The sequence below is a fragment of the Puma concolor genome, chromosome E1 (genome assembly GCF_028749965.1).
Source record: "Puma concolor isolate L17-30 chromosome E1, mPumCon1.1.hap2, whole genome shotgun sequence".
Lineage (NCBI taxonomy): Eukaryota > Metazoa > Chordata > Mammalia > Carnivora > Felidae > Puma > Puma concolor.
Window position 1 is genome coordinate 46,982,237 of NC_141680.1, and position 18,877 is coordinate 47,001,113.

An 18,877-nucleotide genomic window follows, 5' to 3' on the forward strand; every position below is an offset into this window, starting at 1 on the left:
AATGCTACAAACTGGCAATAAGTTTAAAGAGTGCCATTATATACAAAGAAATCCCTTCACCCAACCAAGTCTTATTAAAAAACTAAGAACTGGGGCAGTTGGGTGACTCAGTCAGTTGAGCATCTGACTCTTCATTTCGGCTCAGCTCATGATTTCATGGTTTGTGAGTTCGAGCCCTGCATGGGGCTCTGCGCTGACGGCATGGAGCCTGCTTGGGATTTTCTCTCTCCCTCGCTCTCTGCCCCACCCTTGCTTTCTCTCTCTCTCAAAATAAATACACTTAAAAAAACTAAAACAAAGCAAAACTAAGAACTGATGAATTTTTCTTCTTGTGTAGCACCTGGTCCAGTGATTTAACTCACAAAACATTGTGAAGAATCTAGCACCACAGAAAACATGCCATTTGAGTGATTTATAGACGGTTATGCTAATACAGCTCTAGATCAGGGGTTGCAAAGTATAGAATATCAGATTATATATACAGTATCATCTATACTACGTGTATATATGTTAATATATATGTATATATACACACACACACACAAATATATAGATAGTAAATATTAATACTTTGTAGGCCATGTAGACTCTGTGCAACTATTCAACTCTGCCACGGAAGTAGAAAGCAGCCATGGACATGAAAACAAATGGCTATAGCTATAGTTCTAATAAAATGAAATGGGCAACGGGCCAACTTGGCCTGTAGGCCATAGACAATCCCTGTCCTAGACTCAAAGTTTACTGTTCTACAGTGAACTTGTCTCACAGGATCATGTCTTGGGATCAACCCAATCGATTTTCCATTCTATCATCTCTACCCTATTATTATCACTGTATATTTGTACAGTGCAGCCAAAGCACTTACATGGTAACTTAACACATTTGATCCCCAGTCCTCTGTGAGCTAAGAAGGGTCAATCTGGTCTTCTTTGTATTGATCAGAAAAAGGTTTAAGTGTGAATCATTCAAGGTCACAGAGCTACTGAGAGGCAAAATCCATATTTCCTAGTTATCCTGGTTCAGTGCTTTTTAAAAATACACGATTAGAAGCCTTACGTCTACTTCATTGTTCTTCTCAGCTTCCACTGTTACTTCCTTTCTGATTCAAACTTCAGTGAAACATTATGCATTTTTAAGACCTTGAATTTTCTTCTCAACTATAGCTTGTAGCCCCAAATTGAAAATTCTATTTTGAGGATATCAAGTATAAAAAGAATGCTTGTGATAGGGAGGGGAAATTGGTAATAAAAAATTAAAATTTTTTTTTTCTAGTTTAAAGCAAATTCTAGTCATTCAAGGAGAGAGAACACGCTTTTAATTTCAGTGTGAGAGGAAAAACAGAGAGGCAGGATACAGATCAACGCGCCATCCACGGACTATACACATGATATTATTAGCATCTAAATACTAAAATTTCCTCTGTAAAACCCAAACTGTTAGGATACTCTTTAGTAGACAATTTAAAAATGCTAGAGAGGACACTTAACAGTCAAAATTAGACATGACTTGAAATTCCCAGAGGAAACCCATACACTAATGCCAAAGTGTCCAGCCCCATCATCTAATAGCTGACCTGGTTTTCTCTTTTGTAAAATGGAGGGATACCGACTTTATAGCATTGAAGACTGAAAATACTGTGTACAGATCAAGTGACACAGTATATATGGCAAGCTCTCGTTAAATGTGGCTATTTAGCGAACTTTGCGCTTAGAAAGAAAAATAAAACCTATACCGAACCATTAATTAGCAGCTAAACAAGCCAACGACTGCTTCCTGTCTACACTTCTAGTTATCCCTGTCCAGCTGACAGTAAATAGCAGGTCCTAGGGAAGACTATGGTCTTGCTCCCCCTGATCCGACCAATCCCACTTCACGTGTTTTCTGTTACTATTCCTTCTTGCAGTCTGAACAAAACCATTCAGCTCTCCTACACTGTATCCAAGATAATCAGACCAGAGTAAAATTTAGTTTCTATGTTCTACTTCTCTTAGGATTTTTTTTCGTGATTTTTAAAACAGATCCTGAATGGAACAAAAAAGCTTTGTATCCCTTTTAAATAAATTTTGGAAGTCATATATATGATTAAAGAACAAGCAGGTGAGTTGCAAAGTAGCAGCTGCTGGCAAAGGGCTTCTGTTGTTTGAAAAAAAAATATACTCTAAAAATTACCACATTTTGGTCACAATATTAATTTTGAAATTCCAAATACTAAAAAAGGATGTGAGTTAAAAAAAAAAAAAAGTGTATGTATGTATTTGAAGAGGGTGTAAGTTAAAAAAAAAAAAATTAGAGAAACACTGCCCTAGACTTTTGTGGAATGTAAAACTTAATTTTTTACTATTTTGCTGAGCCTTACTATAAAAATACAGATGGCACAGCTGTTGTATATCTTCAACCACTTGATTATAAATTGCTTTCAAAAGTAATTTATTTGGATTTTCTGTATCCTTTAATGAATTGCAAATATATTAACAGAAAAGGCTTTCCCCTCCCCCCCCCCCCCCCCAGGACTGTACAACTTCTGAAATAAGTCAGGAAAAGAAAAAAAAAAAAGACAAAATTACATTGTTTCAATGCAAATAGAACACACACATCACACCCACACTTGCATTTTCCCAGGTTTTCACAAAGAAAACAGGTCACCATATTTCTCAGTGAAGACCCATACTATACTCTGGCTAATCAGAGACTTTCAAACTTTTTTCTTCAAAAAGAGCATTTTTAATAGACTAAATACTGGTTATCACTGAGTTTTTGTTTAAGGTACAACAGCAGCATGGTTCAAATGTAACTTGCAGTTCTTGGAAAAAACAAGAATTTTAAAATAATGAAATACAGAAAAAGTAGGGACCACCTTTCATTATTTTGAGTACCATTGTTCGCTTGAAAAAATATTTCCAACCTTCTAAAATCCCAGAGTTAAGAACTATTTCCAAGGGGGAAAAATATCCAATGCCACAACATAACTTCTGAACAAGAGTGTGTGTGTGTATACATATATGTATGCATGTGAAAAGCTTAGAGTTAAAAAAGGATGTTAAAGTTCTTGTATTTTAAATTTCCTTCAAAGTAACTTCTGAAATTTCAAACATTTTGCTTGATCAAAACGTATGTCCTTTTCTGATTGTTTGATCTTCATTCCAGGCAAAAAAAGAAAAAAAAAAGCAAAAAAAAAAAAAAAAAAAAAAAGCAAGCAAGCCAAAAACAGTTACAAGGTGGGAATAAGGCTTCAAATACCTAAATATTTTGAAAGTAGGTGTGAGGAAAATGAAATCAGGCTAAGCTTGGGCTGAGTGTCCCTCAGCCAGCCACTGCCATGGTGTACCCTCCACAACTATCTTTTTATGCTTGGTCTCAAAATAAGTACCAGAAAGGCTCTCACCTCTGGCACAGGACATAAATTCCTACTATAGAAAAGATAACTATACATCAGCAAATTATGTTCTGAGCTTAGCGTTCTCCAGGCTTTGTAACAGAGCTCAGGTTGAAGCTTTCTATGAAATTCTCTATTTGATACTGTTATAGCGCTGGCTTATGATTTGCCAATTAAAAAAAATAAAAGAGTATAAAATTAAATATTACAGAACTAATGAATAAAATGGAATATTTGTTAGAATCCAAGTGCTAGCCTTTGGGAATTTTTAATGATCTTCATTTACTCCCAAACTTTCTTTTTTCTTATAAATTATTTTTTTAAGCAGCACATATTACATAGATTTAGGTAGGAAATTTTGTTAAATACCTCTCTGGCACCAATTACCTAATCTAAGACTCGGACTTGAATTAATTTATAATGGTATCTAATCCACATTCAAGTGAGATTAATAGTAAATGATAGAAAGTAACTGAGTCTACAGGCTAAAATTTTCTTCACATCTTCTGTAGTCCACCTTATTTTCACAACTTGACTAACAAGTACAGGTAACCAGTAGATAAATTTGTCCTTCATCAAAGAATCCAAAATAATAACCGTAGGCCTGTCATTCGTAAGAAACTATAATTTGTTATATTCTGACATTGGCACTTAAAAAAATGTTAACAACTAAAGTTTCTCTAAAAATTTCAATACATTACAATAAAGGAGATACACAATTTAAGACTTTAAATCTGTTACTGTGAAATTCCAATAATTCCCATTTTATTATGCATAATTAGATCTTTAAAATTGTGGCCATTCCCCAAAGACACCAACCTATATTACGACACACTCAGGAGAGAACTCATCTCCTTCATAAGAATGGTTTTTTTTTTTTTTTCCCCCAGCTAAAAATTTCTAATATCCTAAACCCAATCACTCTTGGTAAACATTTTGGTGACTCACACTACTGAAAATAATTTGAAGCAGAGAGCTGAAAAGAATGGAAATGACCTCAACCAAAGGTAACTACACATTCTTGTACCCTGCTTAAACACTTAGAAAAGTCAAAGGGATACTTTCTTGAACAAATATAGATTCAAGGTCATGGTACAATTTTGATTGTATTAAGGCTTTGCTATCATGATCTCTTTTAAGTCTCTCCACTTTAGTGTTCTCATTTTGATTCTTATGGTGAACATAAATGGTTATTAAGGGCCTTGTTTTGGCTTTTCAGTGGGCAAACACTCTATCATCTCTGAATGTTTAAGGTGATCCCACAGAGCTCAAAGAGAAGAGGCAAAATGGTAAGGGAACAACTTGAAAGTCTGCAATACCAAGACAATGATCAACACTTTGAAGCAAGATGAATAAATTAAAATTCTTGGTTAGACATTAAAGCATTCTTGCCAAGAATAAGTGTACGCTGTATGGAGGGATAGTTGATTCCTACACATGAGTCCCAATATGCCCATTACATTTGTTTATGGGAGACACTGCAAGTTTAAGGTAATTTACATTCCTTGGCAATCAAGTTACTCTGTTATAGGCAATGTCTTTTATTGTTCCATCTGGCACTTGCTAACACCATTCTTGAAGAACCTAGAAATGAAGGTCAGTCACTCTGTTAATCAGGAACAGAACCAAATGAAAACAAATTTTTGGAAAACGACCAAAAAATTCTGGTTCATCACTATTTTCCATACCTAACGGTTCCTTCAAGATAAAACGTTAACTCTTCCTTCCATGATAGCTTTCAACAAAGGGAGATTAAGGAAAAAAAAAAAAAAGAAAAGAAAAGAAAGTTCCCCATCTTACCCCCCTAAATTGTCATTCGTACTGGTGAAAGAGCCAGTCTTGTTAGCAGCTAAATATTGCACTGCCTTTCATTCTGTGTACAGTCAGGGTCCAATGAAAGTGGCACACTCATTGTCTAAGTGATGGATGATGACACTGCCGGCTCAAGAGTGAAGACTCAGTATATGGAGGGACAAGAAACATGTCAGCACTAATCACACATCCAGTTGCAAAAGTCTGGTTTCCGGAAGTTAAAACTCATCACTTTCAGCTGCATGAAGTTGTGTGTCGTCTGCGTCTGTCATGCTGCTCTCCTGGGATTCATCTGTTCCCACTTTAAAAATAAAACAAAAGTCTACAGTAAGGTGTCTGATGAATATTTCTTGTTGGTTCATGAAAACAAGGGAGACTATTCTACGTAGAGATGAGATCTTAAATTAAGGCCCTTAAAATCCTGACATCCTTCAATCAAATGCAATTCAGATTCCTTATTTTACAGCATGTCTGACAAGACTGGTTTACTGCATTTAACCTTTAAGAGTTTTAACAAAGCTACCTCTCCCTAATAAATTCCTTATTCCAACACTAGGAATTAGAACTAGTTCTCCATGACATTAAAAAAAGACTGACATTCCCTCCAACTGTTGACTCCACTCTGGGAATAGTCCCTGCTAGTCCACAGAAATATAGAATATAACCCTCAGTTCAAAAAGGGTTATTGGGATTATAGGAATTATAATTTTAATTACAGCCTTTTGCCAAGTTTTCTGGAAAAAACCATCTTAGTTTGCCTCATCAGAAGTTTCTCAATTCTCTTACTAAAAAATACTATTTTTAAAAAAAAAGTATTTATTTACTTGAGAGAGAGCACATGTGCATGAGTGAGGGAGGGGCAGAAAGAGAGAGGGGGAGAGAGAGAATCCCAACCAGGCTCTGTGCCGTTAGTGCAGAGCCTGACGCGGGGCTCAATCTCGTGAACCATGAGATCATGACCTGAGTCAAAACTAAGGGTCAGACGCCTAACCGACTGAGCCACCCAGGTGGCCCTAAAAAAATACTATTATATGAGGACTTAGTTCTCACTACTTATTTTAAGATATATACTCAATTTAGGGATAGAGTATTTACTACTGCCTTAAACTCTGTTCCTTCCTCTTGACCCTTCAATTAATACATATAAGCCATATTTTTGGATTGTGAATTTGCCAGAGCTTCATAGAATTTGAATAGTTACTGCAAATCTGTCAATACTTTAAAATGTGCAAAACTGGGGCCCCTGGGTGGCTTAGTCGGTTAAGCATCTGACGTCGGCTCAGGTCATGATCTCAAGGTTCATGAGTTCAAGCCCTGAGTTGGGCTCTGTGCTCAGCTCAGACCATGAAGCCTGTTTTGGATTCTCTCTCGGTGCCCCCTTCCACGTTAGTGCTCTGCCTTTCAAAACTAAATAAATGTTAAAAAAAAATTAAATATATTTTTAACAATGTGCACAAATTTATTATTCATTTACTTATCACTTATAATGTCTTCAACATATTGTCACATCTATCATCCTGCCCATTCCACTCTGAATTCCTATGAAGCAGATAAGGCAGGCAGGCATTAGTTACATATTTAAACTTAAACTGAGGTCCAGGTAAAAATTTGCCAAGGATTTGTTAAAGTCACACAGCAAATTAGGTTCAAAACCGAGACTAGTTACCTGACTCCACATGCACTTTGTTAATATATTGCCATAATTTAATTTCCCTAAAATTCCATTTGGTATAAAGAATATACCATGGTTAGAAAAACAAATTAGGGGTGCCTGGGTGGCTCAGTTGGTTAAGTGTCCGCCTCTTGATTTTGGCTTAGGTCATGATCTCAGGGTAATGAGACTGAGCCCCATGTTGGGCTCAGCATGGAGCATGGAATCTGCTTGGGATTCTCCCTCTCTCTCTGCCCCTCCCCAACTTGTTCTCTCTCTCTCTCTCTCTCTCTAATAAACTTAAAAAAAAAAAAAAATTAAAAAGCAGCCCACAAATTCTTATGCAAAAGGTAGCTTTCTGAATACTCAATACTTGAAAAAATGTTTACTCTGTGTCATAAAGTAATATCTGTACTGCTCTGCCTAACTCTGAGTTGATGTTTTACTAGCCCTCTGGTTTGATACACTTAGAAATCTAATTCATATGGATGGTACTCACTGATTTGTTCTTCTTGGGTTATTGGCTCCTCATCATCTGGAAGGTAGCGCTTGTCAATTGCCTCTTTAATCTGGTTATTGGCTCCTTTAGGATCTAAATCCATAGCCCAAGAGAAATTCATCAGGGCGAGGTGCGTTTGACCTAACTTCTTGTAAACCTAAAAATAAACAGCAGCACTACATTTTTCATTAAGTTGTGAACTTCAATTATAAAATCCTAAACATTAACAATTTAAATAGGCTTCTAATTTACACGCTGTAAACCCATTCTGATGAGTAGGTCATTTTCATCCTACAGAAAAACTCAGACTAACTTTTGAGTTACTTTTGATATAATCAGATATTTTCAGAATTCCTTGTCTCTGTCTCTCCAGTAGTGAGCTTCCAATAAATCACATTCTGATTGGATCAATGACAATTGAAAGAAACGGACTATAAGCTGATTAGCAATTCATTTACACTGATTTCAAATGTTGTTATATCAACTCCGAACACCTGTCCACCGTTCTCAGCCTCCTTAACCAGTTGGCATTTAGGGGCCCAGTCTGTAAAGTCCTTACTAGTCTGGCTTTGGAAATCTCGGGAGTCGTTTCTTCTAATTAAGACAACACCACCATTAATTTACTTTTTGGGGGGGATGCCTACATATTTTATGGATAATTGGAAACTAAGAGCTTTCCAAGATATAGTCTCAGTTATGAACTCACGGCCACTGGCTGCAAGTGCTAATATACTTCCAAAACCATAGTATGGTTAGGATATACGGTGTATGTTCTTATTCCTTCATCAGGATATCATCTTCTTAGATCTTATAACTAACTCTGTTCTTCATTCCCAGAGCATTTAGTTCAGAGATCTAGTTGAATTTGCTCAAGAGATGTTGCATAATATGTATAATATTTCTCCTTCAGAAGTGAATGTTTGTTATAAAAGTCACAGTTTAGGACCTTGGCCCCAATCTTTACCTTTCCTATTAAGAAGTAAACGAGGGATTCTTTGGGAACAATTTGTTTCAATTCTTCAAGTTCTTGTAAAGCAGACTGAAAAAAGCAAAGAAAAACAGAGTAGCAAAATTTTACAAAGTTCTAACTAAGCAAGTATTATTTGATTTCCCAAATCATCTTAACTAAAGCTTACTAGATCTTTATCAATGCACTTCCTTATTGCATTAATTCTTGTCATGAAATAAAATGCATGAAAAATACTTATGACAACAGGGACTAAGAAATGGCAGGAATTCACCAGAGTACACTGAGAACACACACACGCAGGTGGTGACAATACTTGCTTTGGTCACCGTTTTATATAAAATAACAATGCTCCATTACACTGTGTGTGTAAGAGCTTTGGAAACTAAGTTGCAGAACAAAATAATTCCGAAATTCTGTTCATAGACCTTCTCCCTGATGCAAGCACCAAGCTTTGAATACCAACCTGCTATTTTAACTAATGATGAAGAGTCTAAAATTTAACCCTCTGAATTAAGTCAAAATTGTCTACAAATCTTTTGACCATCGCTAAAGGGGTTGGGGAAATTGAGAGAAAAGACAGAGAAATAAGATTTGTATTTAAAAGAAAGACATGATGATCAAAAATAAAACTGGGTCCCCAATTGAGATACTGTCTGCTTTTCACCTAAGCAAATGGACAAAAATAAAAATAAACTTTGATATATAAAGTTACTATGGCTGAGGGGAATGAGGCATTCTCATCACTGAAGGTGGAAATGTGACCTGTTGCAAAGCCTGTTTGTGAACTCTATTTAGCATTACCTATTATGTTAAAAACTGCATGTAACCATTAATTCAGCAATCCTGCTGCTAGGAATTTATCCCAGGGACATATTCAAAAAAGTTCATTAAGCCATCTTTGTAGGAACATCCCATTCAACATGTTACTGCAAATCATTAGAAGCAATGAAGGTGTGTCTAATCATAGCCTAGTTAAAATAAATTATGGTCCATCCTCTATGGAACACTAGATCTGTAGGTACTCAACTCTATGCTAAAAAAAAAAAAAAAAAAAAAGATACAATAAAGTATGTGCAATACTATTTCTTTTGCAACAAAACATATATATGACACATATACAAATAGTTATGTGGGTATTCTCATAAACACTTTATAAATACACTTACGTGAGCACATATATGTTTCCTTTTTTTTCTGGCAGAAATCAATACCTATATGCCCCTAATCAAGGTAAAGGTGGCTTACCTTTGGAGAGGGGATGACTGAGGTAAAGGGGAAGACTTTCTATTTTTAACATGGTAGCTTTCTCAATTTTTTGAATTTTCTAAAATAAATATACTTTATTTCTCTTTAATGTCCATAGAGATTATCTACTTTTCTTCTCTATACATACCTCTTTGTAGTAAAACAAAATCCAAAGTAAGTCAGGTTAAAAAAAAAAAAAAAGATAAATACCAAATATCCATCCACAGAAATGTTAAAGTGGAAGAAAAAGCAAATTACAGAATATGTGTAGTTGTATTAGCTTCTTATTTTGTCATAACAAATTACCACAATTTTGATGGCAAATAAAACAAATTTTTTTATCTTATAGTCTGTGCATTAGAAATGCAATTTGAATCACACTGGGCTAAAATCAAGGTGTCTTCCTTTCTGAGGGTTATCTGTTTCCCTGCCTTTCTTCCCAGACTTTTTAAAGGCTGCCCACATTTTTTGGCTTGTAGCCTTCTCACGCTGGTTCTGACCACAGCTGGCAAAGATCCTCCATGTGATCTTTAAGATCCATGTGATTAGACTGGGCCCACCTGAATAACACAGGATACTCTCCCCAACTCAAGGTCCACATCCTTAATCACATCTGCAAAGTTTCTTCTGCCGTGTAAGGTAACATAGTCACAGGAACCAAGGATTAGGGCCTGGACATCCTCGAGGGGTCAATACTCTGCCTACCACAGTAGTGTAAGCCTACTTTGTTACAATTAAAAATATGTACATGATGAGAAAAAGATCTAGAGAAGTGTGTTCTGAGTTGTTAATAATGCTCCTCCCTTGGAGGGTCAGCTTATAAGGCACATTCAACCTCGTATTTTTTTTATACTTTCATATTACTTGAGTTGTTTGGTAACAGGCCTATTACTTTCATAAAAAGCCCCCACAAAGATACAAGGACTAAAGCAGTGATCAAAGATAGTGGGCTAGCAAATGTATCAGAGGATTATAGAATTTAGGTAACATAAGGGGATTTATACGTTGATTGGTATGAGACTTTAGTTTTATTTCTCTGAAAAGGGTGGAAAGGAACCAATCTTCCCAGTTATAAAAAAGTTTAATACAGTCCCATCCCACCCTCCCTTCACCTAAGGCCAAATGTAATTTCTTGGTTTTTGTAAAATTTTTACTGGCATTATCTAAAATGAAAGGTTCATATACAATATTTTTGTGGAAAGCAGTGTGAAAGTAGCTGTGTGGTAGATTCCACAGATTCATTACCATACTAGAGTGACGTGTGACATTTTCTGTAATAAAAAGGATTGAGAAGAGAGTAAAGGCACACACACACACAAACGCGCGTGCACACTCTCTTGGGACAGTGTGTTTGTGTAAAAGGCTGTGTTTTTTACACAAGTATGTAGGGAGCTCTGGTGCAGCCTGAACATTTCACATGTTCCTAACTGCTGGCAACCCATGAGAAATAAACTCAAAGGACCGCTGGGCTGAATGGGTCTGAGAATCACATCTGCCTGTCTAGGAATGGAAGATTTACTACGTGTGGTAAGTCTACGAGGTAGACTGTTCTCTTTTCCTTCCATACTAGTAAATATTGTAAAATATACACGGAATAAAGTCTCAAGATAAAAGATCTGTGGTCATGGATATTAGTTACTTAACGATCACTGTTACACCTGTCCGACATTACTGACAGGGACTGATGAAGCCTGTATCACAAGCCTGGGACTGACTTTTAATACCACAGAGAAGCAGTTCTCACACTTGTTGGGTCTCCAGACCTCTTTATACTCTTAACCTTTATTGAGGAACCTGAAGAATTTTTGTTAATGTGGGCTATAGCTATCAATACTTACCATATCAGAAATTAAAACTTGAAAAGCTTAAAAAATATTTATCCATTAATTTAAAAGTAACAACAATAAAGCCATTACTTGTTAACATAGATAATATCTTTTTAATGAAAAATAACTTTTTCAGAATAATAAGTCAGTAAGAATAATGGCATTGGTTAATATTTTTGCAAATCTCTGGTTGATAGAAAATAGCTGCACTCTCTTATCTGCTTCTGCATTCAATCCATTATGTCATGCAGCTTTTGGAAAATTCCACTGTACATTCGTGAGAATAAGAGTGAAAAAGGCAAATAACATCTAAATATTATTATGAAGATAATTTTGACCTTGTTTACTCCTTGAAAGGATTTCTGGGGACCTCCAGATGTTCTCAGACCACACTTTGAGAATCACTGCTTTAAAGCAATCTTAATCGGAACAGTGCACTCCAATCCTTCACTGCTACACCACACACGGTTCAGAACTGACAGCTTTTCTAACTGTGTGTTGTAATTGTTATAAAAAATTTCATGCATCTATCATACCTCCCCACCTTGATAATCTAATTACAAAGACTCATTGAGAAACAGTGTCTAACATAGTGTCAGAGTTCTCATTTTTGCCCTAAAAAGACTTAAGATTTATAGCACATTAAATGGGGTGATATTAGCAATGCTTTTGCCACAGAGAGATTGAGGTGGCCCTCTAAGACCATTGGATTTTCATTTTGGAGCCAAGACATCTTGGAAGCAATCAGTAACTTTTACTTATGCCCCTTTTTATATTATTTTAATATAGGTATACTGGATACACCGTGCTTCAAAGTAGGTCTTATAATTTAGCTGATACTCAAAAATGGCTATGACCATTATAACTTGAACAATGGGAAAGATTAGAACTTGGGCTTCTTGAAGCAAGTACAGGGCTGACTTAAATGGCATAATATCTGGTAGGTGTGTTGGCATTAAAATGCCTTTAAGAATAATTGAATAAAATCCTTCAACTGAGGAACCTGACCCCATATCTAAAGAGGTTATAGGGTGCCTGGGTGGCTCAGTTGGTTAAGTGGCTGACTCTTGGTTTCGGCTCAGGTCACGGTCTCCTGGTTCTCATGGTTCGTGTTTGGGCTCTGTGTGGGGGGCTGTGTTGACAGTACGGAGACTTCTTGGGAGTCTCCCCCCTTACCCACCCCCCATCCTTCCCCTGCTCACTCTCTCTCAAAATAAACAAATAAACCTAAAAAAAAAAAAAAAAAAAAGAGGTCCAATGAAGCAAAAACATGAAAACAAATGATGAATTACAATTACAGCACCTCAAAGAACAAGTTAAAAGTTGAAAAGTGTTTATTAGATCTATTTTTTTCTTTTTCCTTTTTTTTTGGAGAGTGTGTATGCATGTGGCACAAGCTGGGGAGGGCCGAGGGAGAGAATCTTAAGCAAAAGGTCTATGCCCAGAGCAAAGCCTGACACCGGTTTGATCTTATGACAGTGAGGTCGTGACCTGAGCCAAAGAGTTGGGTGCTTAACCAACTGAGCCACCCAGGCATCCCTAAAAGTTGTTTATTAGATTTAAAAGAAGCTTTTATAAAAGAACAAAAACAGTAAGGACTAGACATCCACTTCTTTGATAAAGAAAAACAGAGTAAGATTAGTGGAAATCACTGAATAAATGACAATGAATAAATTAGATGACTGATCCCTTATATATCTTTATTAGTCTGCAAATGTTAAGAGCTTAATATTGGTCTTGTATTTTTCTTTTTTTTTTTTTTTTAAATTTTTTTTTCAACGTTTTATTTTTTTGGGGACAGAGAGAGACAGAGCATGAACGGGGGAGGGGCAGAGAGAGAGGGAGACACAGAATCGGAAACAGGCTCCAGGCTCTGAGCCATCAGCCCAGAGCCTGACGCGGGGCTCAAACTCCCGGACCGCGAGATCGTGACCTGGCTGAAGTCGGACGCTTAACCGACTGCGCCACCCAGGCGCCCCGGTCTTGTATTTTTCAATTTCAGCAAATGTCAATGTGTACTGGGAGAACTGACTTCTTGGGAGAGTCTACTGAAATGGATTATTTGGTCCAACATTTTCTGTGCACTTAACTTTGGGTTTTTTGTTTCTTTGGTAAGTTTTTACTCTTTTTAGAAAGAAGAGCCTAAATTTATTAAAAAAAGTAAACTGAACTTTCAATCAACACTTTGGAGTCATGGTTTGTGATTCAGTAAATGATAACAAAAAAACCCATGTCACTTTATGCCTCTTTTCTCTTTCTCAATTTTCCTTCTCTTCTTTTCTCAGTATATGTATGTATGTATTTTTTTCAGGCTACAGCTCCGTAATTGGGAAAACAGAGTGAGAACTAAAGACAGAAACACATCAGACTAGATCAAGTAGCCTTGTTCTAAGCTTTTATAACTCACTATACTTTTCCTTTATGTATTCAGCATGCACTTTTTTTGTGATTATTTGATTAATGTCTATTGTCCCTCTGGAAGGGTGCTAGCTGGTGAGCTCTTCAAAGGTAGGAAATGTGATTGCTTTGCTTTTGCCCCTTTATCCCTAGTCCCTGACATGGAATAGGCAGGTACTCAGTACATATTTGTTGGATTATGCACAAACATTCATCTGTCACCTGCTCAGATATATTGGTCTCAGGGGATGGTTTAGGTCTTACCTTTAAGATCTCCCTGATGGAAAAACTGCCGTTCTATATACAGAATCTTTACAAGGGATAATGACATATTCCTAAATAGCCACACACTCATCCTGCATATCAGTATTTCATGAAAAAATAAAAATCACAAAAGAAAATAAATAGCTTTTGAAAATGGGAAAATAAACTATCAGAGACGAAAACTATAAATAAATTTTGGTTTATTAAAAGAAGGGGCAAAACTTAAGCAATAAGATGCTGAAAACCATTAAAATATGTATCTTACCTTATATTTTTCATTTGCAAATAAAACTGAGGCTCTGTGAAATTTGCATAGAGGGTTCTTGGGATCAATAACAATGGCTTTGTTTAGGGTATCCAAAGCCTTCTCAGATTTTTTCAGTGCATGCTGAACCTTTAAGAAGTAAAGATCACATTAATGTTTCCTTTTGATATTTATGGAGAAAAGTGAGAACCAAATACTGTCACTCAAAACCAACATAGAAATAGTAAAATCACTGGGGCATCTGGCTGGCTAAGTTGGTAGAGCATGTGGCTCTTGATCTTGGAGTTGTGAATTTGAGCCTCACATAGAGATTACTTTAACAGCAACAACAACAACAAAAAGATAATAAAACTACTAAAGATGTATGGTCTAACTGGATTTTCCACAGGGTTAGGTGGACTCAATAATTGAATACCTGACTATTAACAGAGTATCTCTAAAGTCTCTTCCAATTCTATCTAGTTCAACTGCTTCACTTTCAAGATGAGAATACTGAACCCCAGAATGTTAAATACTTTGCTCTGGGATCAGAACCCAGGTCCTCTGACACCCAATCCACCATTATCCATAATGATAATCCATACTGATAATTCTATCTGTAGAGCAGATATTCAGTTATTTTTAAGTCTAAAAGACAAGGAAAACCCTGGTTTTCCCTTCACAAGAAAATCTGTACTATTTAGCTAAATAATACTCACATTTCAATAGGTTTATTATGGTCCTCTAAATATTGGGCTTTGCTTTTTTTGTTGTTGTTTATTTATTTTTGAGAGACAGAGCATAGCAGGGGAGGGGCGGAGAGAGAGAGACAGAGAGAGAGAATGAGAATGAATGAATGCAAAGCAGGCTCCAGGCTCTGAGCTGTCAGCACAGAGCCTGAGGCGGGGCTCAAACTCACGAACGGTTAGTTCATGACCTGAGCTGAAGTCAGAAGCTTAATGTACTGAGCCAATCAGTTCTTCTCCCAAAATGAACAGTGAAATCTCAAACTAACATAATTTCCTCACATTGTACGTCCATTCCCACAAAAGCCAAGCTTGCTGAGAGAAAGAGAAGGGCAGAGGAGGGAAAGAGGAAGGAGCTGGGTAAGAGGCAAGAACAAAAACTTCTGGTACCATGCTTACAGAGAAACTAGTACGAGATTTCAGAAAGCAAACAGACTTTTTCTCCTATCAACGTACAACTTATCACCCATAAAAATGGTGATCCAAAAACGGACTCAGTGGAATAATTGGAAATATTATCTACCATCATGCATGGATTTGAATCATTTTTAATATCCTATCCTAGAAACATTGTACAAATCTTATGATTAAAAAAATTAAGTCTCTGTTCTGATTTTTGAAAGATATCTTTTGAGGCGCCTGGGTGGCTCAGTCAGTTAGGCATCAGACTTTGGGTCAGGTCATGATCTCACAGTTTATTAGTTTGAGCCCTGTGTCAGGCTCTGTGCTGACAGCTCAGATTCTGGAGCCTGCTTCAAATTCTGTGTCTCCGTCTCTCTCTTCTGCTCCTCCCCTGCTGGTGCTCTGTCTCTCTCTCCCGCTCTCAAAAATAAATAAACGTTTAAAAAAAAAAGGTATCTTTCTATGACAATATCTGTAACATTGACAGGTATGTGTTAGGGCTAGTATCATAGCCTATTATGAATTTTTTGACCTTTTTTTTTTTTTTTTTAAAGAAAGATAGTAAAAGCCGGACTCCCTTAGGGCTTCGAACTGTGCGTACAGAAGACAAGTGCAGTGAACACAACTTTCAGTCCCGTAGCCAGGATGAGGCCACTCCTCTCCATTCCACCAGATACTGCACCTTTCCAACAAGTGTCACCCAGCGAGCCAACACTTGCTATTTTCCACCATGTGCTCTTCTACCTGCAGCAACAAACTAACTGGGTATGACTTTTTTTAGACAACTGATCAACTCCCAACCTGCTAAGTTATTTGAAATCTCTGTGCTGAGTTCATCAAATTGGTAATCTTTGCCTTCATCATTTTTCTATTTAGTCCACTGAGTCAGTTTTTGTGGTCAGTTGTTACCAGATCAAACAGGTCATGTAGACAGAAGGTATAAGTATTTTGGGGAATGCTGCCTGTTACCAAAATGTTGGAAAAAATTTATTTCAATATCTTTCAAATTTCAAAAAGTGCAGTGGATAGAATGCCTACTAAACGACTGTAAAATACTAAAATCTTCCATCAAGCAACGTGTAAAAAAAACCCAAAACATTCAGCCTATAAATTGCTCTGTGATTACACTTCACTGTTGTCTTAATGTAGTCCTTTTTCTTTTTCTTTTTGAGTGAGAGAGCACTTGCGATCAGGGGCAGGTGCAGAGAGAGAATCCCAAGCAGGCTCCCTGTTGTTGGCACAGAGCGCAAAGTGGGGCTCGAACCCACTAACTGTGAGATCATGACCTGAGCCGAGATCAAGAGTGAGACACTTAACTGACTGAGCCACCCAGGTGTCCCCATCTTAATATGTTCTTTGTATGTGCATATACATACACATATGTGTATACATGTATTATGTGATCTATGCAATAGAAATTACGGGAAGGGGCAGCTTTGGAGTATATATCCTGTAATTCTTTTATGGGAACAGGTGGCAGTGTTTACATAGCAGCACTTCATCTTCAGGCTTGTACTGGGTGCTGTTGCTTGCTATCTATGAAATGTGTCAAACAAGTTTAAAGTTAAGTGTGTTCTGAAGAAAGGTGTGAACAATAGTGTTCATGAGCTTTTAGAATGCTTTTCACTTTCAGTCCTTGTAATCCAGCTGTTTAGCAGCTAGAAGCAATTCAAATAATATGAGCATTATCTCCTGCTAAAAGTAACGTTTTCAAGTTTCCATGGCATATTATGATAGTAAACGTCTCAGTTTCAATAGTAAGTCTATGGGAGTCCCATGAACTTCCTGAAATGTCTGTAGTAACTGTGAGTTATGTTGAATAAGTGTGGCACGAACAAAGTGTTTTATTGCACAGAGTTAAATAGTATGTTGCCTGACAAAGCTATTGCTATTTTATTACAACGTTACCTCTTGTTTTTATAAAATGTACCAAGATTTAATTGATAACTTTATTTTACAAGTAAACAAAAGTTTCTTTAAAAAAATGGTGATCCACATCACCTTTTAAGAATTTTAATTAGTGGGGGGCCTGGTGGCTCTGTCGGTTAAGCGTCCAATTTCAGCTCAGGTCATGATCTCACAGTTCATGGGTTTGAGCCCCACATTGGGATCTATGCTGACAGCTCAGAGCCTGGAGCCTGATTCAGATTCTGTGTCTTCCTCTTTCTGCCCCTCCCCTGCTCATGTTCTTTCTCTCTCTTTCAAAAAAATATATAAATATTAAAAAAAAATTTAAAAAAGTAATTTTAATTAGTTCTGGGGTGCGTGGGTGGCTCAGTTGGTTAAGCATCCGACTCCTCATTTCGGCTCAGGTCATAATCTCATGGTTTAGAGGGTTCAACTGCCCAACTGGGCTCGGCGCACTGACTGCACAAGGCCTGCTTGGGATTCTCTCTGTCCCTTCCCTACTCACGCTTTCTCCCTCTCAAAATAAATGAATAAACTTAAAAAAAAAAAATTAATTAGTTCTGACATACCTATGTCACTCAGAGGTTAAAACACAGGGAACCATTTGTCTTGAAATATTAATTACTGAATTTAGGAGCTATATTAATATGGAAAAGTACTTTCAAAATATGAAGTATCTCATGTGAGTCTTACAACAACCCTAAGAGGTAGGCAAGGTGGTATTACTTGTCATCCATAAAGTAAAAGCTCAGAGAAATGGACTTGCCCAAGGAATGAGGGTACTCCAGTGGTTTCTCTTTATGCCAAGGAAAAAGGTGATATTTTTGGCTCTAAAATAATCCATGATATTGTTCCAGGAATATGAAAAAAAATAACAAAGTCCTAATTCTCACCACAGCGATTAAGTCAATAACCAACACATTTCAAAAGGGAGATTAACTGAAAAATATTTAGAAAGCTACTTACTACTCCAATGTGGCAAAGTAAAACTGAACTTTGAGGGTTGATATCAAGTGCTTTCTGGAAATGCATTTCTGCAAGGCTGAATTTTTCTTGCTTGTAATAAATCATTCCTAAGCCATACCTGAAAGTATAAAATAAAATATAAATTTAGGGATATGAACTTTTGGCTGCTAATTTAATTCAACTTAATACAAGGGTGTATATGGAATCTGGCATTTTAATAAACTAAAGAAAAATACTGGTGGTGTCAGAGAAGGCAAAAACTATCAGTCATGATAAAAAAACCATCAAGACATTTTAGACAAGTCCCTTTTATAAGTAAAAACAATAAATCAAATTCAATCAATCAATCAAATAGAACTTTAGCAATGAAGAAAAAAGAAACTACATCCTTAAACCCATCATTACAATCTAGATTTAACACCTCATTTTCACTAAGTGGCTAATGATGTCTGTGCCAATTAACTTTGTTAAATTCTTTCATTTAATCCTAGAAGGAAACAAAGAGGTACTGTAATCACTCATATTTTCAAATAAGGAAACCAAGTTTAGAGAAGTTAAATAACTTGCCCACATT

The 18,877-nt window shown here is 36.6% G+C and overlaps 1 protein-coding gene across 8 annotated transcripts in view; it reads right to left on the bottom strand.

Annotated features, from left to right (window-relative positions):
- Positions 1-1,292: 1,292 nt before the first annotated feature.
- CDC27 (cell division cycle 27) overlaps positions 1,293-18,877 on the bottom strand; it is a 72,283-nt gene continuing 54,698 nt past the window's right edge. For 4 of the 8 annotated variants that reach the window (XM_086687633.1, XM_086687632.1, XM_086687627.1 and 1 more), the window contains 5 exons: positions 18,304-18,421; positions 14,303-14,431; positions 8,300-8,374; positions 7,336-7,492; positions 1,293-5,486 (listed from right to left, as the gene is read on the bottom strand). In XM_086687633.1, coding sequence (XP_086543759.1) covers positions 5,404-5,486; positions 7,336-7,492; positions 8,300-8,374; positions 14,303-14,431; positions 18,304-18,421 — 562 coding nt within the window. In that variant the 3' untranslated portion in view covers positions 1,293-5,403. Of the gene's footprint in view, positions 5,487-7,335; positions 7,512-8,299; positions 8,375-14,302; positions 14,432-18,303; positions 18,422-18,877 lie in introns of all 8 variants that reach the window. The other 4 variants (XM_086687634.1, XM_086687631.1, XM_086687628.1 and 1 more) reach the window with 2 other exon arrangements.